Below are 26,940 nucleotides of genomic sequence, written 5' to 3' on the forward strand. Positions count from 1 at the left end.
CCATGGAACATCTTTCCTGTGATGAAAATCTATACACAGAAATCAGGAATTGGTAAACTGGGAAACCAACAATGTTCACCCAGCACGCATGTGTTCTCTGCATGCTACTACTGCAGGTCTGCACGCTACTAGGGACAGGGACAAGTTTCCAATGTGCAATTATTATCCCATATGTGCTCTCCATGTCTGGGAACATGGTCAGCCTATGTAGTAGTAGTGAAATAACCATTGAAGGCTATACAGAAATTGCCACTGTTTTGGGGAGACAGAGAGTTTACCATAACAGAGTGGGCATAACAGAGCGCACCATGAATGGAGCAGCTGTGCTAGTGCCAATTGTGGCAAGGTGCCCTGAAGTCAACACCATCACAGCTACAATGCTAATCCACACCCCAGCAGGTCAACAGCTAGGGCCTCTCAGTCTTCCTCTCTGGCATACCTACATTCAAATGCCAGGGATGCTGCCTTCCAGACTCCTGTAATAATGACCTTTCTGCAGTTTCTGCAACAAAAGCACAAAGATGAAGATGTGGCAGATTCCTGGGAAGAATACCCAGGTCAGTCTGCCACACTTCATGGCAACAGAAGTGTTAGGCGTTAGCGTTAGCAGTGGGACCACAGTGATAGGGATCATGGGATACACTCTGTGCCTGAGACCAGGTGGCACTGATAATTAATTGGCGCTGATGGAAGAGCTGACCGCTCAGCTCAAATCAAGTGGCGTGGTCTGAGAGGATGGTGAAAAGCAGGAGACCAGCCCTGGTCAAGGGCCTCCACTCAGAAAGCACTGCAGGCATGCTAAGCCTTTGAGAGCCTGATCCAGTGCAGGCTGAACCAGCTCAGTGCCAGTGTGCACTCTCGCAAATGTGCTGTAAGGCATGCCTGCAACAGTCTATGGTGCTGGAGCAGGCACATGAGAAGGCCTATGAGAAGAATTTTATCAGGGGGGGGGGGTAAGAAGTTTCTTTTGGGCCCCTTCCCAAAGGGGGAGGGGGCAAAATAGGGCAGGGGGAGGATACTAACCGCCACAATAGTCTTTGGAGCCCAGGTCTACTAGGCTTCTTGATGTAGAGCCCAGGTTTACCAAACCATGCAGCACTGGCAGCTAGGTAAAGTAATATGGAAAACCAAACACACTCCTAAGTCTCTCTAAACTCTTTGAAATATAGAAAATCCATTGCATCATCGTATTTAGGCTCACACTTGAATGGACCAAAATGAACTTCTGCAGTAGCTGTAGCCCCGCAGCTGGGTCCCTGAGCTCCTATATACTCCTTCATGGTTATGGGATCCACAAGTCAAAGAGCTACTGAGGCAGGTTAGTTTCCTCCCAGATTTGACACTGTGTTAAGGAGGGACATGGATGCATTCCTGAGGCCGATGTGTATGGCTTGCAGCAGCAGTAGACACTCACTGCAATCAATCAATCAATCAATCAACAGTATTTATATACCGCTTTTCAACTTAAAGTTCACAAAGCGGTTTACAGAGAAAAATCCAATAACTAAATGGCTCCCTGTCCCAAAAGGGCTCACAATCTAAAAAGATGCAAATGAATACCAGCAGACAGCCACTAGAACAGACACTGCTGGGGTGAGATGGGCCAGTTACTCTCCCCCTGCTAAAAAAAGGAGCACCCACTTGAAAAAGTGCCTCTTACCCAATTAGCAGGGGTTTTTAGCATGCATGCATGTGGTTGTGCCCCAGCATCATGCACAGGCAGCGAGTTCAGGTGAGATAGGAAAATGTCAGATTCCAGGAACTTTCTGGGCCCCCTCGTTTGGCTCCTGGGCCCCCTTTCTGACCCTGGGCCCGGGTACAAATTACCCTATTTACCCATCTCTCCTAGGCCCTGAGGCACAAGTATGAGCTCATGCTGAACATGTCCTGGGTGGAAAATGGTGGACCACTGCCCAGAGCTCCAGGCAAGCACCAGGCAGTGGAGAGGTACGTCTGGGTGGGGGGAGGCATTCTGGGATGGCAGGAAAGTGTGGCAGGGGAGGCAGCATGGCGGGAGAGGGGTGGAGATGGCTGCAGGGCCTGCTGCCATACCCTAATTGCCCTCCAGGCCCAGGAAACCCAACAGGGGTCAATAGTGGTGCAGATCTAGGTCCATTGGGGCTGCCTTGCTCCCTTACTGCAAGTAGCCCTGGCACAGCTTCCCAGCTCAGATGGTTGCAGCAGTAGCCATATTGGTGCAACTGCAGCCTTGGGCGCTGGGAAGTATAGGATTGGGCTGTGATTCTGCGGGTGAAAGTGTAGCCTGCCCTACGCATGGCTTCTTTAACAGATCTATCTGGACTGTCTCTCCTACTTCTTGAGGGGAAATCTGCACAAAGGAAATGGCAATCTCCATGAAAACATAGTAAAATCATGATAATGCAAACAAACTAACGTGTGGATGTGATCATTAAATAAAAAGTGAACATCCTTTCAGGAGGCAGGCATTGCACATTATGTGATGCGAACAGGGGCTGCTCTTCCCCTATTTCCCTAATGTTATTCTGGCACCATGCTGCTGTACAGCCTCCAATTACCCTTTTCTTTTTTAACCCATGTTGACATCTTTTCCATCTGTTCTCTCTGGAATTTTTCCTTCCTGTAAATCACATTTCAATTGCTCTGCATGGCTTTCCAGGTTGGACACCGCACTTCCTATCCCTGCCACCCCCCCCTCTCCTGGAGCTTCAGCCTGCCATGCCTGCAAGAAACAACCCCCAATTCCCTCTGGCTCTTAGTTGTTGGCAACCTTCAGTCTCGAAAGACTATGGCATGCAGTCTCGAACCACTCTGAATGGTGGTTCTGGCACAGCGTCTAGTGTGGCTGAAAAGGCCAATCCGGGAGTGACAATCCCTTCCACACCGGGAGCAAGTGCAGTCTGTCCTGTCTGTCTCCCTGGCTATGGGCCTTCCTTCTTTGCCTCTTTGCCTCAGACTGTTGGCCAAGTGTCTCTTCAAACTGGGAGAGGCCATGCTGCACAGCCTGCCTCCAAGCGGGCCGCTCAGAGGCCAGAGTTTCCCACCTCTTGAGGTCCACTCCTAAGGCCTTCAGATCCCTCTTGCAGATGTCCTTGTATCGCAGCTGTGGTCTACCTGTAGGGCGCTTTCCTTGCACGAGTTCTCCATAGAGGAGATCCTTTGGGATCCGGCTCTTAGCCAAAGATAAAGGGATAAGAGCCCTGGGGAGTCCGGGGAATTTGCCCACCTCCCCCCCCCTTGGCTGCTGCTCCCTCCCTCGGGATTCTTTTGTGACTGGTCTGATGATCGGAATCCTCCAGCGAATGAGGGCACAAGCCTATGCGTGCATGCCTACTCGAAGTCGGTTCCATTGCATTCAATAGGACTTACTCCCAGGAAAGTATGCACAGCATTGCAGCCTGGCAGCCCAATCCTATGCCTGTCTACTCTGAAATAAGTTCATTAGAGTCAATGAGGCTTACTCCCAGCCCCAGGAAAGTGTGGATAGGATTGGGCTGTGAGTTGCTTCTCCTCTCTCCCCTTTCTGTGTGCAGAAAAAAACAGACAGAGCCTTGTGATGATGATCAACCTCTTTCCCTTCCCTGCAATATGGGGGATAGTGACACTGTGGCCAGTATTGCCATTTGCTGCACGATTTTCAAATGCAATCATCATCATCTGTACAGTATAGTATCAGTGTGCATCATGACGCTGTACAACAGAAGGTAGGTCCCTGCCCCAGGGAGAGGGCTTATGATCTAATAACACACAAGAGAAGGCAGAGAGCAGAGGAAAGAGGCGACGGGGACAGAGCCATGATAAACAGGGAAGATACACTGCAGTACAGTACTGGGATTTCACCTACTGGTACTTAGCCTTAATTGCACGGAAGAAACTGGGGGGGGGGAGCAAAGTCTTGACGCAAGCAGACAATTTGAGGAGGGATTTGGAAGAGCCATTGAGAGCCCAATCCTATGCCTAGTCTTGACGCAAGCAGACAATTTGAGGAGGGATTTGGAAGAGCCATTGAGAGCCCAATCCTATGCCTGTCAGCTCAGAAGTCCCATGTTAGTCAATGGGGTTTACTCCCAGGAAAGTGTGGATAGGATTGCAGCCTTAGGGCCCAATCCTATCCAACTTTCCAGCAGGTGCAGCTGCAATGCAGACCCAAGGTAAGGGAACAAATGTTCCCATACCTTGAGGAGGCATCTGTGACTGTCTCCCCACCACAAGATGCAGCACACACCCCACTGGCACAGCTGCACCAGCACTGCAAAACAGGGCCCCTAGTTATTTGATTTTCTCTGTAACCTGCTTTGTTAACTTTTTTTGTTGAAAATTGGATTATAAATATTGTTGTTAATAATAATCTCAGCCTGAGACCTAAGCCGATACCTAGTTGATACAGGTTTCAGTCTGAGGCTTGTATCCATTGCTCAACACCAGTTAACAACTGTGTTTCATATACATCATCATCATCATCATATTTTTGAGTATGAAGTAAGACAAAGGGAGCACCAGGAGTCAGTTCCAGGGACAATAGCATGATTTTATAGATAACACTAATTAATAACACAGGTTTCATATGGAGCTGATTAAAAAGCAACTGAGGGCCCAATCCTATCCAGTTTTCCAGTGCTGGTGCAGTGGTGCCAGTGTGGTGTGCACTGCATCGGGGGGGGGCAGTCACTGGGGCCTTCTGAAGGTACAGGAACATATGTTCCCTTCCCACGGGGCTGCATTGTGGCTAACCAGAGCTGGAAAATTGGATAGGATTGGATCCTGAATCTGCTACATCAGTGGTTGTCAAACTTTTAAGCACTGGGACCCACTTTTTAATGACAATCTGTTGGGACCCACTGGAAGTGATGTCATTGCTGGAAGTGACTTCATCCAGCAGGAAAATTTGTAACAATCCTAGGCTGCAATCCTACCCACACTTACCCAGGAGTAAGCCACACTGACTATCACAGTTAAAAACATATACATAGTATATGTATTTCCCCTGGGGGCTGGGGATAAGAATAGGCCCTCAGTTTGGCTGTACTTGTCATAAGAGGCGACTAAACAGCCACCGGGTAGATGGGACTCGTCAGCCTGGGAAGGCAGCTCATCTGAGAGAAGGAAAACTCTGATCCCAAACCTCCACTGCCTTGTGGCTACATCCAGTTATGGAAAAGGCCTCAGGAGTCAACCTCGAGGCAAAATCCGGAGCCGGAGTCCCTGAGGCAGTTCATGGCTGAACACAATCACATTCTGGCAACTCCTGCGACGCCGCTGGAACCAACCGTATTGGCCTCTGCCTTTCCATTGGACCATTTCAGCGACGTGGAGAGGAGGGATTTGCTGCATGGGTAACAGCCTATCCTCCATACCTACTTTACCCAGGCTTCACGCACTGGAGAGGACACTCTGTTCCAGAACCACCATTCAGAGCGTGACACCATAGTCTTCCGAGACTGAAGGATGCCAACTACTAGTATATGTATATATATTGTTAAAATACAAGTGCGTAACATTTCCCCAAATGCAGTGACATGCCATGGGAAGTCTAATATATTAAAAATAAAATGCACATTGAAATGAATGGGGACCCACATGAAATTGGTTCACGATCCACCTAGTGGGTCCCAACACAGTTTGGGAAGTGCTACACGCAAGCTGAATCTGCTGCCTTTGAAGCCATTTGTGCCCAACGTTGCATATACGCAACAGGGAGCAAATGTGTACACCTGTGGGCTGGGTTGTGATCTGAATGCCCTTAAAAAAAAAGGGAGAGAACCCGCCACCACGGAGCACTGATGACTCTTGTTGTTGGCAACCTTCAGTCTTGAAAGACTATGGTATTGTGCTCTGAATAGTGGTTCTGGCACAGCATCTAGTGTGGCTGAAAAGGCCAATTCGGGAGTGACAATCCCTTCCACACTGGGAACAAGTGCAGTCTGTCCCTGGTCTGTTTCCCTGGCTATGGGCCTTCCTTCTTTGCCTCTTTGCCTCAGACTGTTGGCCAAGTGTCTCTTCAAACTGGGAGAGGCCATGCTGCACAGCCTGCCTCCAAGCGGGCTGCTCAGAGGCCAGGGTTGAAGTCCATCCCTAAGGCCTTCAGATCCCTCTTGCAGATGTCCTTGTATCGCAGCTGTGGTCTACCTATAGGGCGCTTTCCTTGCACAAGTTCTCCATAGAGGAGATCCTTTGGGATCCGGCCATCATCCATTCTCACGACATGACCGAGCCAACGCAGGCGTCTCTGTTTCAGCAGTGCATACGTGCTAGGGATTCCAGCTCGTTCCAGGACTGTGTTTGGAACTTTGTCCTGCCAGGTGATGCCGAGGATGCGTCGGAGGCAGCGCATGTGGAAAGCGTTCAGTTTCCTCTCCTGTTGTGAGCGAAGAGTCCATGACTCGCTGCAGTACAGAAGTGTACTCAGGATGCAAGCTCTGTAGACCTGGATCTTGGTATGTTCCGTCAGCTTCTTGCTGGACCAGACTCTCTTTGCCTGTGTCTCTTTGTCTGAGGGTTCTGGCACATGGAGGAGGAACGGGGGGCTGGATCATGCTGGATTGTGATGACTCTAGTCGTTTTGAAAGTCTATGACATAATCGTCCTCTCTGCACGGCAAGCCGGACACGTCCTTCCGCGCCGTAGCCCCGCCTCCTCCTAAGCCCCTCCCCGCCGTCTCTCTCCGACGGTTCCATAGGCTGCTGAGGTGGATCTCCAGGGCGTCCCTGCTCCTCTCCTCCCCCCCCACCCCCGCGCATCCTGGCGGCTGAAGTGCCCAAACATGGCGGCAGCAGTGACGGTGCTTGTGGCGCTGGCGGCGCGGAGGGTGGCGGCGCAGCAGCAGCGGCAGCCGGCCTAAGGAGAGCGGACGAGTGAGCACCGCGCGCCCAGCAGCCTCTCCTCGACATGGAGGCGGTGGGAGGCTCGGAGGAGGGCGAGGAGCCGCCGAAGAGGGTCCGCATTCTGGGCTCGGAGCTGGTGGACACCTACACGGTGAGCGGCAGGCGGCGGGGGAGGCTCCCCTCCCCTCCCCTGGGAGACCCCTTCGGTCCCAGAGAGGCCACCGGGCGGGCTCTCGGGCCAGGGATGGGGCCGGGAGAGGAGGCGCCAGGGAGGAAGCAGCCAGCTGGAGGACTCCTCTCCGCACTTTCCTGGGAGTAAGCCCCATTGACTGTGATGGGACTGACCTCTGAGTAGACAGGCAGAGGATGGGGCTCTGAGGCTGCAGTGCTGTCCACACTTTCCTGGGAGTGAGCCCCATTGACTGTGATGGGACTGGCCTCTGAGTAGACAGGCAGAGGATGGGGCTCTGAGGCTGCAGTCCTGTCCACACTTTCCTGGGAGTGAGCCCCATTGACTGTGATGGGACTGACCTCTGAGCAGACAGGCAGAGGATGGGGCTCTGAGGCTGCAGTGCTGTCCCCACTTTCCTGGGAGTGAGCCCCATTGACTGTGATGGGACTGACCTCTGAGCAGGCAGAGGATGGGGCTCTGAGGCTGCAGTCCTGTCCCCACTTTCCTGGGAGGGAGCCCCATTGACTGTGATGGGACTGACCTCTGAGCAGACAGGCAGAGGATGGGGCTCTGAGGCTGCAGTCCTGTCCCCACTTTCCTGGGAGTGAGCCCCATTGACTGTGATGGGACTGACCTCTGAGCAGGCAGGCAGAGGATGGGGCTCTGAGGCTGCAGTCCTGTCCCCACTTTCCTGGGAGTGAGCCCCATTGACTGTGATGGGACTGACCTCTGAGCAGGCAGAGGATGGGGCTCTGAGGCTGCAGTCCTGTCCACACTTTCCTGGGAGTGAGCCCCATTGACTGTGATGGGACTGACCTCTGAGCAGACAGGCAGAGGATGGGGCTCTGAGGCTGCAGTGCTGTCCCCACTTTCCTGGGAGTGAGCCCCATTGACTGTGATGGGACTGACCTCTGAGCAGACAGGCAGAGGATGGGGCTCTGAGGCTGCAGTCCTGTCCCCACTTTCCTGGGAGTGAGCCCCATTGACTGTGATGGGACTGACCTCTGAGCAGGCAGGCAGAGGATGGGGCTCTGAGGCTGCAGTCCTGTCCCCACTTTCCTGGGAGTGAGCCCCATTGACTGTGATGGGACTGACCTCTGAGCAGACAGGCACAGGATGGGGCTCTGAGGCTGCAGTGCTGTCCCCACTTTCCTGGGAGGGAGCCCCATTGACTGTGATGGAACTGACCTCTGAGCAGACAGGCAGAGGATGGGGCTCTGAAGCTGCAGCGCTGTCCCCACTTTCCTGGGAGTGAGCCCCATTGACTGTGATGGGACTGACCTCTGAGCAGACAGGCAGAGGATGGGGCTCTGAGGCTGCAGTCCTGTCCCCACTTTCCTGGGAGTGAGCCCCATTGACTGTGATGGGACTGACCTCTGAGCAGGCAGGCAGAGGATGGGGCTCTGAGGCTGCAGTCCTGTCCCCACTTTCCTGGGAGTGAGCCCCATTGACTGTGATGGGACTGACCTCTGAGCAGGCAGGCAGAGGATGGGGCTCTGAGGCTGCAGTGCTGTCCCCACTTTCCTGGGAGTGAGCCCCATTGACTGTGATGGAACTGACCTCTGAGCAGACAGGCAGAGGATGGGGCTCTGAGGCTGCAGTCCTGTCCCCACTTTCCTGGGAGGGAGCCCCATTGACTGTGATGGGACTGACCTCTGAGCAGGCAGGCAGAGGATGGGGCTCTGAGGCTGCAGTGCTGTCCCCACTTTCCTGGGAGTGAGCCCCATTGACTGTGATAGGACCGAGTTCTGAGTAGACAGGCAGAGGATGGGGCTCTGAGGCTTACCTGGGAGTAAGCCTCATTGACTATAATGGAACTGACTCCTGAGGAGACAGGCATAGGATTGTTCTGTATGTCCATCAATGTGCAGCCGAATTCATGGGATCTTTGCAATCCTGCCTTAGTCAGGCGCTGGCCAGGGTTCTCCTGGACAGATTTGTGAAGATATGAGCGGGGGTGGGCTGTCCCCTTCCCTCCTTCCTTCAGCAATGAGATCTTCACATGATTATGGTGATGATGATCATCTGGTGAAATGAGCTTTTCAGCTTCTGGCTCCCACTCCCCTTTGCAAAGACCTCCTTTGCTTTATCCTGCCCCTCCCCCCTTAGTAAACAGTCCTGAGGTACAACAGCCCCCTTTGGAATTTAAACCAAAATGTATTCTATGGGTGGGAAGGCTAAAAAAGAAAATACCTTAGGAAGGATCCATTAGTGGCCTTTATCAGTCTGGGACAAATCAAGCGTCATGTTAAGAGCACTGTCAGGTTAAGAGCCTAGTTCTATGCAGGGCTACTTAGAAGTTGGGACCTACTCCCTGGAACTTACTCCCAGGTAGGTGTGGACAGGATTTATTTATTTATCCATCCATCCATCCTGCCTTTCTCCCACACCAAAGACACCAAAGGGAACTCAAATGACTTGCATTTAGCGTAAGCCATTTCCGTCCTAAGTTTCGTATATGCAACAGGGATCAAATGTGTATACCTGTGGGCTGGGCAGAAATGGGTTAAACAACTGTTGAAATCCACTCAGATACCTAGTAGGGTTTTTTTGTTTGTTTGTTTGTTTTTAACTGTGGCATGAAGAAAAATGAGGTGCTATGGATTACTTGGCAATGCTTCTGGTCATATATTTTTTTTTTTACTGTTAATGTAATTTTAAATGCCATGTTGTCTTTATAAAACTGAATACTACAATATTGGTTAATATTCGGTTTTAGAGGCAATCAAACCCAAAATCTGATGACTGAAATTTCTCAAAACCATTTTACATAACTGAAAATGGGTGTGTCTGCTAGTTCTTTCAGTTAACTTTCTCTTCACTGAATCCAGTGTTGTGACTTCTAATTGTGCTCATACTTTACTGATGTTTTCTCTATAGTGTAGGATGAGGAGGAAAGTTAGCACAATGTTGGCTTAAATATGGTATTAACTGTTTATTTGTATGTAGTGGCACTGTGAAAAAGTGAGTCTGGTTGATATTGATGAGATTTTCATGTAAAGTATGAAGAATAGTTCATGGGAAGAGTGTTTTTTGAACTGATTTATATTGTACTGTATAATCAAGATCCTTTTATACATGAGATACGTGAGGGGTAAGTAAGAGAGAAACTAAAAAGAAATAACCTTCGTACTTTCTGTTTATATACTGTTTCTGTTACAACCACCAAAAGCAACTTATAAAAATAAAACTAAAAACATAATGCATAACATTTTAGTAGTTTTATATACAAAGCAGATAATTAAACATTAAAAGCTTGTTGAGGAGTTGGAACTATTCTTCAATAGATACAGTACTTAAAAAGAAGGAGCCTAGCAGATCTCCGCAGGAAGGTCTAGCTTTTGGTGGGCCATGGGGCAGAATCTCCATGAGGGCCCTCAGTGGCATACTTCTCCCCCATGCTTTGGATTGCAGGTGCCAGTTACCACCACCCCCTAGTGCCCAGGAACTGAGGAGCCAATAGAAATGAGTTCTACTCTGTGCTACCACCTTCAACTACAATTGCAACAGTGAAGGAAGACTGCCATCTGTGTGGCGACCAGGTTCTTGTGTGCTTTCGTGGCTGGGCGTCATTAATATTAAGAATAGTGATGCAAAGGAGGATTTATGTCTTGGTGTCTGCTTCCTACTGCATCTTGGTAAGCCTTTCCTTAGGTGATGGTAGGGTGCAGTGACAACAATAAATTGTCCTCTTTCTTCCCTCTGTGTCATTTTGTAATTCCCTGATATCTTGTCCCTGACTTCTAAAATTCACTGAGGGAAGAAAGAGGATGGTCTGCTTATCCTCCCCACTGCCTCAAAGTAAATCATCTAGAGCAGTGTTTCTCAAACGGTGGATCAGGAGACAATTTCAGGTGGGTTGAAATATTTCGATTTCAGGTGAAATATTCATTTCAATATTTTATTTTTAATATATTAGACTTGATGCTACCATGATATGTGACTGCATTTGGGGAAATGTTATAGACCTGTACTTTTAACAAACTACTATGTATATTCTTTTAACAATGATAGTAAAGGAAACTCACTCCTGGGTAAGCGTGGGTAGGATTGCAGCCTAGGACTGTAAAAAATTTCCCTGCTTGATGATGTCGCTTCCAGTCATGACATCACTTCCAGTGGGTCCTGACAGATTCTCTTTCTGTCCTGGTGGATCCCGGCGCTAAATGTGTGAGAACCACTGATCTAGAGCAATTGTTCTCAAACTTCCCAGGAGCTTTACTCCTGGGATAAGTCTCTGCAGGAGAGGGGGCAAGGGCAGTGATGCAATCCCCGGGATCGTGTTGCTAAGCGGTGTGCTTTTACTTACAGATGTATGCAGGACATTGCAGGAGGAGTGGGGAGCCCCGTGCAGCCCTCCGCAGGGCTCCACAAGTCTTAGAATGTTGGGAAAATGTGAGTGCAAAACACTTCCTCTTTGCATTTGCAGCGAGACCAGGGGCTCCCAGTCTGGAGACTGAGGGCTCCCCACGGGCCAGCTTGGGAGTCCCCGAGGGCCACGAGTGGCCCCCAGGCCGGGGTTTGGGCACCCCTGATCTAGAGCAATGATTCTCAAACACATGTGTTGAGTTTGTAGCACTATAAGTCCTTGCGGGGGCAGGAGCATGGTGGCGATGCAATCCCCAGGATCATACCACCACCAGGGTCAGAGGGGTTTTTCTTCACTCACCCTCTGTCTGTGCCAGCCTCCTGGGGTGCATACTTCAGAACTTAGAAAAAATGCGATTACAGTCCACATCCAGTTTGCAATCACAACCGGAGGTGGGTTTGATTGCATTTTTTCTGAGGTGTGGGGAGCCCTGCAGAGGGCTCAGTGAGGCTCCCTGTATCTCCTGAAGTCTGGCACATACAGAGAGTGAGTGAAGAAAAGCCCCTCTGTCCCTGTTGGTAGAGTAATCCTGGGGATTGCATTACCACCATCCCCTGCCCCGCCCCTTAAGGAGGAAGAGATGGTGCTTCTTGGGCTGGTGGGTCACAACCCACTAATTTGAGAACCACTGATCTAGAGGTCCAGGCTTGCTGTGCAGTGGTAGAGAGCAACAGTCTGTTGCTCCCTCAGGGGTTGGCCAAGCATGGTTGTGGACTCCTGGCATGTTCCCCACTTGTGAAGGCACCCCTGTTTCCACCATTTTGGTTCTGCTTTTACAGAAAGGCCCTGTTTCTTTTGTACCTGTTTGTGTGATGGGTTTCATACAAGATTTCTCATAATGGCAAGGCATAGAGCAGGGGTTCTGATGCTGATCTTTAAGGTTGCCTGGTTCATATTATTATTATTATTATTGTTATTATTATTATTATTATTATTATTAATTTATACCCTGCCTTTTTGCCCAACAGGCACACAAGGCGGCTTACACACACTTTAAAAATACAGCATTAAAAACAATCATTAAAAACAATTTACAATAATTAGAAAATCTAAAAACAAACAATCCCCGTGGATTTTCATATAAAAAGCAAGAACGCCAGCCAGCCTGTCAACAATTAAAAGCTTTTTGAAATAAAAAGGTCTTCAGTCCACGCTGAAACGTTAGCAACGAGGGAGCAGTTCTCAGTTCTAAGGGGAGGAATTATTCCACAGTTCGGGGGCCACCACCGAGAAGGCCCTCTTCCTGGCCACCGCCCCTCTCACATCTCTTAGTGGCGGCACAATCAAAAGGGCCCCCCCAGATGATCTAAGAGCACGGGCAGGATTGTAGGGAAGGAGGCGTTCCCTCAAATACCCCGGACCCGAGCCGTAAAGGGCTTTAAAAGTCAAAACTAGCACCTTAAATTGGGCCCAGAACAGAACCGGCAGCCAGTGTAGCCGCCGGAGCAATGGCATGACAGAGTCAAACTGACGTGCCCCAGCAACCACAAGAGCAGCTGCGTTCTGTACTAGTTGTAATTTCCGGACCGTCTTCAAAGGCAGCCCCATGTAGAGCGCATTGCAATAATCTAATCTAGATGTCACTAGGGCATGGGTTACTGTGGCCAGGTCCGCGCAGCTCAGGTACGGTCGCAGCTGGCGAATCAGCCAAAGCTGAGCAAAGGCTCCCCTGGCCACCGCCGCCACCTGGGATTCCAGGAGCTGCTGTGGATTCAGGAGAACCTCCAAGCTGCGGACCTGCTCCTTCAGAGGGAGTGCAACCCCATTCAGAGCAGGACGATAGTCCAGCACCCGAGCTGTGGATTTCTGAACCAAGAGCACCTCTGTCTTATCCGGATTTAATTTCAGCTTGTTCGCCCACATCCAGCCCCTAACCGCATCCAGACAGCGATCCAGGACCCCAACCGCCGCCTCAGAATCAGGGGGAAAGCAGAGAGAAAGCTGGGTGTCATCAGCATACTGATGGCACCCCACTCCAAACCCCCGGATGACCTCTCCCAGCGGCTTCATGTAGATGTTAAAAAGCATGGGGGATAAGATGGAACCCTGCAGCACCCTAAACCTAAGAGGTCGTCGTGCCGAACAGGCATCCCCCAGCACCACCTTCTGGGATCTGTCAGCCAGGAAGGAGCGGAACCACTTCAAAACAGTGCCTCCAAGCCCCAACCCAGCCAGCCGGCCCAGAAGGACACCATGGTCGATGGTGTCGAAAGCCACCGAGAGGTCCAGCAGGACTAACAGGGTTGCACTCCCCCGTCCATCCCCCAGCGAAGGTCATCCACCAAGGCGACCAAGGCAGTCTCCGTCCCGAACCCCGGCCTGAAGCCAGATTGGAATGGGTCCAGATAATCCGTTTCCTCCAGTACCCTCTGAAGCTGGGACGCTACCACCCGCTCAATCACCTTGCCCAGGCATGGGATATTCGAGACCAGCCGAAAGTTATTTAAATTAGTGGGATCCAGGGAGGGCTTCTTCAGGAGGGGGCAAACCATCACCTGCTTCAAGGCAGGCGGGAGCACCCCCTCCCCCAGAGATGAGTTCACCACCCTCCCCATCCACTCGGCCAGCCCTTCCCGGGCAGCCCTAATTAACCATGCTGGGCACGGGTCGAGCGGGCAAGCAGCAGGTCTCACACTCCAGAGAATCCCGTCCACATCCTCAGGCTCTACAAGCTGAAAAGAATCCCAAATAGCAGGATAGACAGGTGCCCCGGGGACATCACTAGACATGCCCACAGTGGCGTCCAAGTCATGCCAAATCTGATCGACCTTTTCTGCAAAATGTTTTGCGAACTCGTCACAGAGAGCCTCCTTTTGCTCCTCCCCACCAGTAGGGGGGGCAGATGTAAAAGGCTACGGACCACACGAAAGAGCTCAGCTGGACGGTTCTCTGCAGATGCAATGGTGGTAGAGAGGTGCGCCCTCTTAGCTGCCACCACCACCTTAGAATACGCTCTCAACTGGGCCCTAGCCCGTGTACGGTCAGATTCGGTACGAGTCTTTCGCCACTGACCCTCTAGATGTCTGCCCTGCCGCTTCATCATCCGCAACTCCTCAGAAAACCAAGGAACTGCTCTGACTCTGCGACTGGGCAGAGGACACTCAGGAGCGATCTCATCCAGGGCCCTGGCCATCTCCGTATTCCAGAGATCGACCAGAGCGCCGGGTGGGTCTCCAGCTCTGGCAGCAGGAAAATCCCCCCCTCATATGAGAGTAGGAGGATATTGTGGTACCCTTGCTGTATCAGACTGAGGGCCCATCTAGTCTAGTATCTTGTTTTCCACAATGGCCCATCAGCTGCCTCTGAGAAACCCACAAGCAGCAGGAAAGACATACTTTTCTCTTGCCATTGTTCACCTATGTCAGGGTCTCCAAGCCGCAGCCCGGGGGCCAGATGCAGCCTGCTTCGAGCCTCTGTCCGGCCTGCGGCCAGCCTCTTGTCCCCTGAAAGCCTCTGGCCCACTCGACTGAACATGACCAGAGCTGTGCTCTGATTGCATCTGGAGGGTGTTCTGAGGACCGGAGAGGCTGAGTGAATGAGGCCACTCATTCATTTATTCATTCATCTAAGTTCTATCTCTAATTTATTTATTTAAATTTTATATTTAAATTTTTTTCCGGCCCTCAGCACTGCACCAGATATTTCATGCAGCCCTCTGGCCAAAAAGTTTGAAGACCCCTGACCTATGCTACTGAACCTGGAGGTTGTGCATCACCATTGACAGAGCTCTTCTCTAGGTCCAGTCCCATTTTAAAACCATTCAAGCTAGTTGTCATTACTGCATCTTGCGGCAAGGAATTCTACAGACTACTGGTAGCTCTCCACTTGTGCAGACATAATTTGCCTGGTTTTGAATTAACTTGATTAAGAAATTCATACTGGAAGTGTGATTTGTGTGGGCTCATTTTTGAAGTAGCACAACTAGGCTTCCTGTACTTGTTCATCTTAGGCTACAAGAGACAATTGGGACATTTGGCAGGCTTTTCACTACAAGACTATGTTTGGAAAGCTCTCCTCTGCATCACTTGGTATGCCTTGAGCAGAGAAGGCATGAAAATCTGTAACAATGGTTATTAAACTGAATGTGATCAGCCAGATATTGAGAGGGGACTGTGTCTCAGTGTGGACAGCATGCTTTGGTTATGGGAGAGTGCTTTTTGTACCCTTAGGGACATCATAATCATAATCATTGGCATCCTTCAGTCTCGGGAGACTATGGTATCGTGCTCTGAAAAGTAGTTCTGGAACAGTGTCTGGTGTGGCTGAAGAGGCCAATCCGGGAGTGACAATCCCTTCCACACTGGGAGCAAGTGTAGTTTGTCCCTGGTGTGTCTCCCTGGCTATGGGCCTTCCTTCTTTGCCTCAGTCTGTTGGGCAAGTGCCTCTTCAAACTGGGAGAGGCCATGCTGCACAGACTGCCTCCAAGCGGGATGCTCAGAGGCCAAGGTTTCCCATCTCTTGAGGTCCATTCCTAAGGCCTTCAGATTCCTCTTGCAGATGTCCTTGTATCGCAGCTGTGGTCTACCTGTAGGGCATTTTCCCTGCACAAGTTCTCCGTAGAGGAGATCCTTTGGGATCCGGCCATCGCCCATTCTCACGACATGACCAAGCCAGCGCAGGCATCTTTGTTTCAGCAGTGCATACATGCTAGGGATTCCAACTCGTTCCAGGACTGTGTTTGGAACTTTGTCCTGCCAGGTGATACTGAGGATGCATTGGAAGCAGCCCATGTGGAAAGCATTCAGTTTCCTCTCCTGTTGTGAGCAAAGAGTCCATGACTTGCTGCAGTACAGAAGTGTGCTCAAGACGCAAGCTCTGTAGACCTGGATCTTGGTATGTTTCATCAGCTTCTTGTTGGACCAGTCTCTCTTTGTGAGTATCTTTAGGGACAGTGCAGAGAATATCAAGAAACATACCCAGTCAAGCATATCTGCAAGCACCAAGAAGAGGTCTTATGCTAGAAGCTCCATTCTTGAGCGAATTGTGAGCATGTAGATATAGAATCAGCGCAAAATATTGGTCAGCATGTTCCTGGCCCAGCAGAAGATTGCCCATGCAATTGTGGAGGAACTGCAGAAAGAAGAAGGCTCCCTGAAGCCATTCACAGCAAGCTCCACTGGCTCCCTAACTTTAGCCAAAGATATGACTACCACAACATCAAAATGAGCAGGGAAGCTGCATCTGTTGATGCCGTGGCTGATGGGAAGTTAGTGGACTCTCTGAACCCTATCATTGAACAGGGAGGCTACCTGCCAAGCAGATCTTCAGCATGAACAAAACAGCTCTGTTGAGGAAATAAATTCCAGTGTGAACATACATTTCTTGGGAGGAGAAATCGGCCACCGGCTTTAAGGCCTCTAAGGATTGCTACACTTTACTGTTTGGGGCAATGCTAGCAGGTACTATGAGTTGAAACTGGTACTGGTCTATCATTCTGCAAACCCAATGCTCTCAAAAGGGATATTAAAAATCTTTTGCCTGTTCATTTCTTTGTAAATAGCAAGGACTGGGTTTCTGTTCATATTTTTTGTGTGTATCTCATATCTAAAGTTAAAGATGAGTTACTGTGAAGGGGAGGATCTGACCCTAGTAGACAATAGTAGTAGCCTAGTAGCCCGCAGTCATTCCAGCTCCATTCAAGATCCTTGTGAAAACATCCAAGTTGGACATCTTCCCCCCCCCCCCACCATCTCCCTCCTCCAGCCAATGGATCAGGATGTGATTAGCACATGTGAGTCAGGGATTACCTTTGCAGAAATCTTGCTGGTTTTCCTTCAGCAAGGCTTCATGGTGATGATTTTTGACAGTGATGAAGGGGTAAGTAAAATAGCAGGAGCAGGAGCCCCAGCCATGCTCAGATAGTACTAGGAAGGAGAGAGAATACCACAGTATTCACCTTTCTCTGGCTCTTCCCCTGCTGGTTATGAGGAAGGAATGTCCCCAAGGGATGATTCTGCAGCTCCCTTGGCTGCCTTTGGCAGCTCTCTGGAGAGTCACGGCTCACAGCTTGGGAACCACTGTCATCAGGGTTCAGTGCTATTTTTCCCCTGCTTAAGGAAGCTATCAGTATCTTTGTGATAAAGGCACCAGACATCCTCAATTCAGACTTGTCTATATGCTTAAAAGGTCACCTCACAAAAAGAGGCAAACACTACCACACGTAATAAGTCTGGAAGCAAAGGATGTGGGTGTACTGAGACAAGAAAAATCCAGTGCCGCGATTGTTAGACCAGCAATTCTCAAACTCCCAGGGAACCGGTTAACCCTGGTAAGTCTTTGTGGAGGTGGGGTGATGGCAGAACGTGATCCCCAGGATTGTGTTGCTGCTGGAGACCAAGTGACTTTTTTCAACTTATCCTTTCCTGCACCAGCCTCCGGGGGGTGTGAGCCCTCTGTAGGGCTCCCTGTGCCTCAAAACAATGAAAAAATGTGATTGTGACCCACTTTAAATAATATGGGATATGATGAGCTGGAATTAAGTACTTTTAAGTTTCATTGATTTTGGTTAGTGATTTAAGGATATGCTTAACTCAACAATCAATTAGAACTGCTTAATTGTGGCTGGATTATACCTGGTTAGGTGCTTTATTCTCTCTCTCTCTCTCTCTCTCTCTCTCTCTCTCACACACACACACACACACACACACACACACACACACACACACACACACAAGTATTTCTATTATCATCAGCATATTTGTGTGTTTGTGTCTACTTTGTATCTTTTGCTCCAGTAGGGCATGGTCCTGTTGAAGGCTGCAAGTTCAAAACGCACAACTTGTCTGAATAATATCCAGACTGATGACAACATTTTGTAGCTGCAGATTTTTGTTTTATAATGTGACCATATAAAACAGGTCAATCAGTGACTGATTTCTGGTGATGAAAGTGCGCTTACTTTGAAGCTTCAGAGACTTGTGGAATAATCGTGTGCTAGGGTATATGGAATGGTTTTTCCTCTGTGTGTAAATGTCTGTTCAGATGAATTATTCAGAGGCCAAAGAGAACGGCCAGAGTTCTCTTTGAAGTCTTTGTTGCCAGAGGTCCCACAACCACTGTTCTGTTCGCAAAACAGGTTAGTACTTTCACAGAGCTGCTGCAGAGAAAACTTCAAAGAAGCCTCTAGTTGTGTATTTTGCCCCCTCCCCATTCATTGCATACATGTAGCTTCTGTAGATTTGAGCCCCATCTGGATCTCGTGTGCTAAAATACCACTTCATCTGTATTGTCCTTTTAGAAATTGACAGACAAGGGAATGAATTTCAAGTAGTAGAATAAAGCATGAACATTAAAATCCAAAAATAAGAATGAATTTACAGTATTAGTTTTTATCCTACAAAAGTACACCCTTCTTTCTGTTTTCAATATTACATTCACTATGCAGGTTGAAAATGATTGCCATGCAATTCTTAAAGCAGTACTCTACAATGTTTATGAAAAATATTGTTGCATACTGCCTGTTCTCCTGAGTGGTGAGAAATTTCAGGGGCAGCACTACCTGTGTTATCTTTTGGAGAAGAGATCCCTGGAGATGTGTGAGTTTTGTAACAGAATCTGGTTTACTTACAAATGTACAAGGAGAGAATATATAGAAGTGAGTTATACATGCATTTTTACAAGGCAGCAGATTTACCAACTCACATTGAATCTCCAGAAAGGGGTCCTTCATTTCAGATTGCCTTCATCTTTATGATGTAGTATATTTTCAGACCTGAAAACCATTGTTTTCTTTCTCGCAGGCATACTCACCCAATCCTTACATCAGCCCGTCTCCTGAGCTAGTGATATTGGTAGCCTCAAACACAAAGCATTGGTTTATTTAACAATCCAGGAGAAAACGTTATGAGGTTATTAGGATGGTGATTAAAGCAAGCGTCATTTTCAATAAAAGTTAAAAATTTCCAACCCCATTAGTGTTTTGAGGTATACAAGCATATCTCTTGAACATTCAGTCCACAGGGACCTGGTTGTTTCAACCTTCTAGATGGCTTCCAGAATGGAACCAGTACATGGCTTGGGTATTTAGTTTACAGTGAAACATCGTCAGTGAATTGATAGGTGTTTTAAAGATATCCTCAAACTATGCACTCAGTGCTGTATAAACAAAAACAGGATATGAGACAAAAGAAGAGAGGTCTCTGTGCATCTCTTGTGCTCTGTCTGTGTGGAACTCTTTTGTCATAAATACTGTTCCTGCTAACTAGGCCAAGAGGAAGTTCAAGTGTTGGTTCTCTTGTATTTAGCCAGGAAGAACAACTGTCCTAGTTCATTCCTCTGTACTACCCCTTCCAGTTGCTGCTGCTGCTGTTGTCTTCTTTGTATCTCTTTTTGGGTCATGAGCCCCTTGAGACAGGAAACCATTTTTTAATTGTAGTTTAATGAATTAACCACTGGTAGTTAAACTACTTCATAAACTGTTGAAACTGGTATCACTTGTATAAGGTATAAGGAATATGATAATTCTGCTTCTGTCTCCTTTTTAAGAAATTAGAGAAATGATAAATTTTTTTTCTTGCACTTATTTCAAAACATTTGCTATTCCTAATTATATCAACTATCATAAGATGTTTAATTATTTACTCTTCTTAGGTAATTGTGTTCTTTCCCTTTTTTCTTTTATATCATTTTCCCAGCTACTATAAGATCCATCCACCCACACCAACACACAAGAGAGAGAGAGAGAGAGAGAGAGAGAGAGAGAGAGAGAGAGTTATCAATGATTTCTTAAAGACAGAAAGAAGGCCAGCTGAATATTGAGAGCGAATGTTCCACGCGTAAAGAACCACAGGAGAAAAGGCAATGAGATGAGAAATAAAGCAAGCTAGGTTTAATAAGATTAGTGTTTGATGAACAGAGAAACAGGAGAAGAGCAAGAGAGCAACAAATGAAGAGACAATGCACAGTCTTAAGATTAAAAGTTATGAAATGTATGAAATGCTAGACCAGTAGTTCCCAACCTTTAGGAGTTGCAGACTGCTGAGACAAAATTTGAAATAATCATGGACCACGTCCCGTGCACACAAAATACAATTAAATTAGTAATAATTTCAGAAGATTTTGAGATTTATTAGGTTCATTTTTTATAGAGAAGATTTGTGGGTTGCTGCCTTCATTGTCTGCTGCAGCTGCGGGCAGTCCATTCTTTGCCCTCCCTGGTTATCCATGAGAAACATCTCCCAAGCGAGTGCTTCCCCACAAACTACCAGAAGAGAGGGCAGAGAATAGACCGCCCACAGCCACAGCTGACACTTTAGTGCCAGCTATGGCTATGGACAGTCTGTTTTCTGCTCTCAGAGGTGGTCCATGAGGGAGTACTTGCTCACTGGAAGTGATCCAAAGTGAAACCTTTTTCTGAGACCTCAAGAACCTTGCAGACCACCTGTTGGGAACCAGTGTGCTGCTAGACAAAGACAGTGAAGGTCACACATAGAGGTGCAACATGTGTAAAATTTGAAGAAAAGTTAAATGAGCACAGGATTTGAGAACTGACACAATAATCTTTAAGCTGAGAAACAGGATGACCAATGAACAAAGCATTGCAATAATCATGACAAATTAGGAAGAGGGTTTGAATAAGGGCTTAGTTGAAGGAGTAGATTTTTTTTTGTCTTTTCTAAAGTGTTGGCTCAGTAACAAAACTTTTCTAAAGCATTCCCATTGGAATTGGATTGTCTTGCATTTTGTAATACGAGCCTTCAGTATATGAACAGAAATGTGAAAGAAATGTCAGCTATGTATTATATAAAGCCTCTCTCATTGAATCAAGGTGGTTTACCTATGCAGGCTGAACATAAACCCCATTTTTTTTTTCAAGTGGGATTTTTACAAGTTTTATTCTATGAGGGAAATTCATAGAATCCTCCATTTCTCCCAGTGTTTCCCTTTGTGTCGTCCTGGCTCCACAGCTCTTTCGCTTTCCAAGCTTCCACAGTCTTCGGGCAAAACATTCCTCAGGCTGGTTGTCATGATGTTATCCATTTCTCGCCAGTTCACATTCCTTTATCTCTAGCCAGCGGCTTCCGGTCACTCATTCAAGACAAGACCTGAGCTAATCGTGTTTAGCTGTTTCAGGCAATGTAACAGCTTAACCTCCAGAACACAACTCCTGTCCTTCATACTTTAAGAATTAGTGGTTCACAACCACTTCCTTAGCTACTAATGCAGTGAGTAAGGTATGATTATGCTGATATGTCGTAATTGAAATGTAGGCTCAGGAGACATACTGAGACCTATTTAGAATGCCAGTAATTTTTATATTACGTTAATTATATTCAATCTCCTGCTCTTGAGAGAACACAACTTGGACTGTTCTATAGTGGCATGCCTCAGGGCACATGAAAACTGTGGAAAGGGAACTTGAGTTGTGAGGAGAGAACATATCTTTCTGATTACCCTTGTTATGCTTTAAAACTCAGAATCTGAAATTACTGAGTTAGAGAATCATAAAATTATCAATCTTTGGTAACAGTCCATTCTAAACTTTGGTTAAGCTATGAAACAAATATTTTGTTTCTAAAAAATTTTGTATTGAAGGCATGTAAATAGCCAGGGATGACGATGACCTTGAATTCTTATTACTTTGTGTGTCCCAAGCTCATGCTGCCATGTTGAATGTTAAGAAACTTTGAGCAAAACAAATGCCTTCTTCCCTCACCTTCCCTCCTTCGCCAGCTGGGATTAACAAAGGCTGTCCAAATGTTCTTAGGCAAACATTTGTTGCACGAGGGAGCTCATGCTTACTGCTTCTTGGCAAGCAGGGGTGGGGTGTGTTGGAGGGGTGGATGGGGGGGGGGTTTCCCCACCAAGTTTCATCTTCACAAGTTCCCAGAACATAATGGTATTAGGCTACATGGTTGGTCAAATTTCCTTTCATGATGGCCTAATTGAAGGTGAACCCATGAGTGAACCACTTCAGAGTGACGGCTCAGTGCCTTTTGTATTGCCTCATTCTAGATGTTTGGGGGACTTATAGCTCTTCTGGAATGCAGGTGGAAGAGCAGAACAGCTGCTGTTGTGGCTGCCTGTCATTGTAAACATCATAGTTACTTTCTTATTTGTGGCCCAGTCTCCAGTTCTTCATTCCATCTCTACACATGTTCTTCACCCCTAGTAAAAATGGGTAAATACTTTATCCTAGTGGTTTCCAAAGCATGCGTTGGTACACCCTGGTTATCATGAGGCACCTGTCAGGATGTTGTGGTCTATCTGCTCCCCTAGCAAGGAGACTGCCTTGTGAGCCTCCAAGCACTGGTGGGAGGCTCAACATGGTGGGCAGAACAGCAGTATGTGAAAACTGCACTCTGCAAAAAGTCCTTCTGCCTACCCTCACCTCTTCCTGCAGTTTGGAGACTTGTGATGACCTCCAAACCAGGAAGTAAGAAGTAAGATGCTACAGTACTATTTGTGGGAGGGTCTGTAGCTTCTGTCTGGAAGACTGTATGCTTTACAGGAGGGTCCCAGCTTCAGTTTCCACCATTAGGTAGGGCGTAGAAAAATTCCTGTCTGAAACCTTGGAGAGCTATTCCCAGTCAATACTGATTACTGAATTAGATGGACCAACGGTCTGACTCAGAGTAAGACAGCTTCCTATGTTCCTAAGGCTCCAGTGTTTCACTAGAAATAGTGTTTAACTTTGCATCCTCTTGCAAACACTGGTTCCGTAAGGCTATCCTTCATTTTGTTGCAGCAGTATTCTGGAACAGTGGATTTTATCCTTTTGGTCCAATTTTGTGCAGAACTGTAGAAAGCTATAAAACACAGAAGTAGTGTTTGGAATGGAGGAGTCAGCATTCTAATATGGACATTCATGCTGAGGAAGAGTCTTCTCAGAGTTTGCCGGTGACATTCTGAACATGAATTTTTAGTAAGTGAGAGATGCATGTGTTAATACCACTATGGCTGGAAATAAGGTTATATTGGCATAAAATGATGAAAGGGGCCACATGTTCAGTGCCTTTCTTTCTTTTTTTAACCATCAAGTGACTTAGATTTTTCTAAGCAGCTGATTGTTTGGAACATTCACAGCATGTTGGTCATCATAAAAGTGTTGCTTCCTTATCAAAGGGTTACCTTCTACATTTCTGATTCTCAGTATCTCCAATTATCCAGCAGCATTACAGTTCGTGAAATATTTGTGAAATAACTGCTTTTGACTGTTCTCTGTAGTTTGTTGGCATGATTCTTAAGATGAGTCTCGACTCTTGTTACTTGTTTTGATTTGTATTTCATATAAGATGGAAGAAATATTATCCCCTTGAGATAAACATAGTGCAGCGCGTGGTACTGCACTGAACTTCAGGTTTGTTCCCCTTCCCTCTGACCTAGTTGAGGTGCTGTCATTCTTTCACTAACCTCCTTTGACTGCTATGATGCACAACCAAATTTCCCTCTGCCTGCATTAGGTAGGAAAGAGGGCTAAAGAATTGCATTGTCACTGTGACTTGGTAGGAGTGGATCTTCTCTGTGCAAGAGGCTCTCTTTGTGGCAGTGGCACAGTTTAGATGTTGGGTGGAACTGTGGTTCTGTGCTGACATACATGAACTTCCTCCTCTTTGTACTGAAAACGGGCTGCTTTGTATCTCTGTCCTTATCATGTGGTCACACTGTGTGTGTATTGGCCTCAGAACCAAAGGGTTTGGCGTCCTGTGAATGAACTGTAGCAGAAAGCTTAATCAGTAGTCTTAGTATTTTTCGTTCAGTTTCTGTCAGATGGATAGCATCTGTCAAGTGGAAAGCATCGCCTACAACTGGAGAGCTATTATAAGAATATGTACCTATTATTGACCATGTGGTTCTCTTTGTCACTTAAAAAGTTGTGTTTCATTTAGGTATATATCATTCAAGTGAGTGTGGGGAGCCATCAGTGGATAGTCAAACATCGATACAGTGACTTCCATGACCTGCATGAAAAGGTAAATATCCTGAAATAGTGGACTAAAGTGTCAGCTAAATATTAGTCCCTTGGCCAGTTCTTTATAATGAATGCCTTTCCATGGTACAAAATGTTGGCATTCTTCATATAATTAAAAATTAAGAAATGTTGGCCTTTTAAGTAAAGAGCTACATCTGATTCAAACTGTGAAGTCCTCTGGGGTTTGCATGTAATAGGTTACCCCAGTGTTTATCATACTGTGGATTACGACCCACAAGGTGGGTCACGAGCAATTTCGCGTGGGCACCCATTCACTTCAACATTTTATTTTTAATAAAGTATACTTGATGCTGCCATGGTATGTGACTGCATTTGGGGAATGTTACAGATCTATACTTTTAACAGGCTATTGTGTATATGCTTTTAACAATGATAGTAAATGGATAATCCTATGTAGTAAATGGATAATAAATAGTACTCCTGGGTAAGTGTGGGTAGGATTGCAGCCTAGGATTGTTAAAAATTTTCTTGCTGATGATGTCACTTCCGGTCATGACACCATTTCTGGTGAGTCCTTACAGATTCTCATTCTAAAAAGTGGGTCCCATTGCTAGAAGTTTGAGAACCACTGGGTTACACTATCTTAATGGCCGTTTTTACTGGAGGAAGTAAGTCTGCATTCTCTAAAAATCATGATACTACCCATGGAGGATATCAGTGGTCTGAGTATGGAAACTTAAGATTCATGTCTTATATAGCGTATTGTGGACAAAGTGGGTCACAACCAATAAGCATGTCTTTAAAATACTAGCATCGCAAATCCAGTCAGAATCCATTTCTGAAAGATTAGCTTCTGAATCTGACCCTTCATTTTTATCTTCATGGATACTTTAGGTGCAAAAAATGCAACTTGGATTTGAATGTTATGTTTTGTCTACATATGCATAGTAATTATTATTCTGCAGTCTATACACAAACCTTCCGTCATATAGTTTCTGGCAATTATGTTATGCCAGGGAAAGAAAGAAATTCACTCATTCCAAAAGGGAAAAAAATAATCAAAACCTTTTTTCTTACCTCTTTTATTGGTTGAAATAAAATAAAATAAAAGAAAGAAGAAACAATAATAGTTAAAACAAAACCAAAAGAAAAAGGCAAAAAATGCATATGCCTTTTATATATGTAGAAGTATACAAAATACAAATTACAAATCTAAATAAGCAACCTATAGGAAAGAATATTAATACATACCTTCAAAGAACCTACTGCAGACACCCGCCTATAAGTCGATCTCACAGATAAGTTGAGGGCAGGTTTTGAGGCAAGAATCATAGAATTTTCTATGACCCTCAGATAAGTTGGGGTCATAAACTTGGGGGGGGGGTGTGTCTGATTATAGTTTTGTCTGATTTTATCCTAGGCCAGATCCTGAAAAATAACCTACCAGTGATTGTTACCTAAGAACTGACAGTCTCTAATTTATTAAAAATATAATAAAAGATCATAAGATTCATTTTTATTCATAAACTTTTAAATTCTGGTCTTAACCATCTTTTTGTAAACACTATCAAAGAGTAACTGCACTGTAAACAACATACTAATAGAACAGTGATTCCCAACCTGGGGTTCATTTACCCCCAGGGGCACTCAACAGGACCTTTAGGGGTACTTGAAAGAGAATGGAATAACGGCAGTGCTCCAGAATGCCTTGCAGGGCCAGCAAGGCAGGAAGGGAGGTAGCTAGTTGACTGTGAAAGACCCACCAATAGCTAATTTTTGGTGATCAATTCATATATGAACCAGTGATTGAAGACCAGCATAGGAAAAAAACTAAAACATTGATCACATTGAAACATAGACACTAAAGTGATCTATCAGAATTTCTCAGGACACTTCTGATGCAAAACAGTGCAAAGGCAGAGTCTTCTGCTCTTAAGCCAGAAGCTCAACATATAACATACAACTTAGAACACAACTGGGAGTGTGCAATTCAATTCACAGCAGAGACAAGCAACAGCAAATGGCCGTGACCAAGTGCAGCTGCACATAGCTGAAACCCTATTTACTCAGAAGCAGACCCATTGCTTTCCCTGGGTGTTATTCCTAAGTAATGGTGCTCTGAATTGTAGTTTGTGAGACATTTGATGGGAGTGTTTCCACTTTCAGGGAAGGTGCATCCTGCAGCTGCAACAAGCCCACCCTCACCTGGTCTGAGGGCTGTTTCCTCCTCTTGATTTACAGCAGGATCAAGGCTGTCAGGGGGGTTCCTGGTCAGTGTCCCTGATTGCATGGCTTGTAAATAGGGAGCAGAGAAAGAGGGACTGTGGGGAAGGGAGAAAACAGTGCAACAGAGTGAAGGCTGGTGGAGGGAAGAGAGGGGCTGGGGCTGAGGGGCAGAGAGAAGCAGGCAGTGCAGGAGTGGGGGCAGGAGGGAGGGAGGCTGTGTGGGGGGCTCCCCTCCTCCCTCTGCTGGGAAGAAGCAGATGCAGAGCTGTAGACTCTGCGTGAAGAAGTAGCCCTCCCGTTTCTCTCCCCATCTTCAAGCTACAATCTTTTCCTGGGAGTAAGACCCATTGACAATAATGGAACTTACTTCTGAGTAGGCATGCACTGGCTTGGGCTCAAAGGCTGCCATCCTATGTGCACTTTCCTGGGAGTAAGCCCCATTGACAATAATGGAATTTACTTCTGAGTAGGCATGCACAGGCTTGGGCTCAAAGGCTGCCAT

At 46.9% G+C, this 26,940-nt stretch overlaps 1 protein-coding gene across 2 annotated transcripts in view; it reads left to right on the top strand.

Moving 5' to 3' along the window:
* The first annotated feature begins 6,724 nt into the window (after nucleotides 1-6,724).
* Nucleotides 6,725-26,940, top strand: part of NISCH (nischarin) — a 53,736-nt gene continuing 33,520 nt past the window's right edge. For both annotated transcript variants that reach the window (XM_066616120.1, XM_066616121.1), the window contains exons 1-2: nucleotides 6,725-6,951; nucleotides 24,169-24,252. In XM_066616120.1, coding sequence (XP_066472217.1) covers nucleotides 6,865-6,951; nucleotides 24,169-24,252 — 171 coding nt within the window. In that variant the 5' untranslated portion in view covers nucleotides 6,725-6,864. The remainder of the gene's footprint in view (nucleotides 6,952-24,168; nucleotides 24,253-26,940) is intronic.

Source organism: Tiliqua scincoides, chromosome 2 (assembly GCF_035046505.1).
Source record: "Tiliqua scincoides isolate rTilSci1 chromosome 2, rTilSci1.hap2, whole genome shotgun sequence".
NCBI classification, from domain to species: domain Eukaryota; kingdom Metazoa; phylum Chordata; class Lepidosauria; order Squamata; family Scincidae; genus Tiliqua; species Tiliqua scincoides.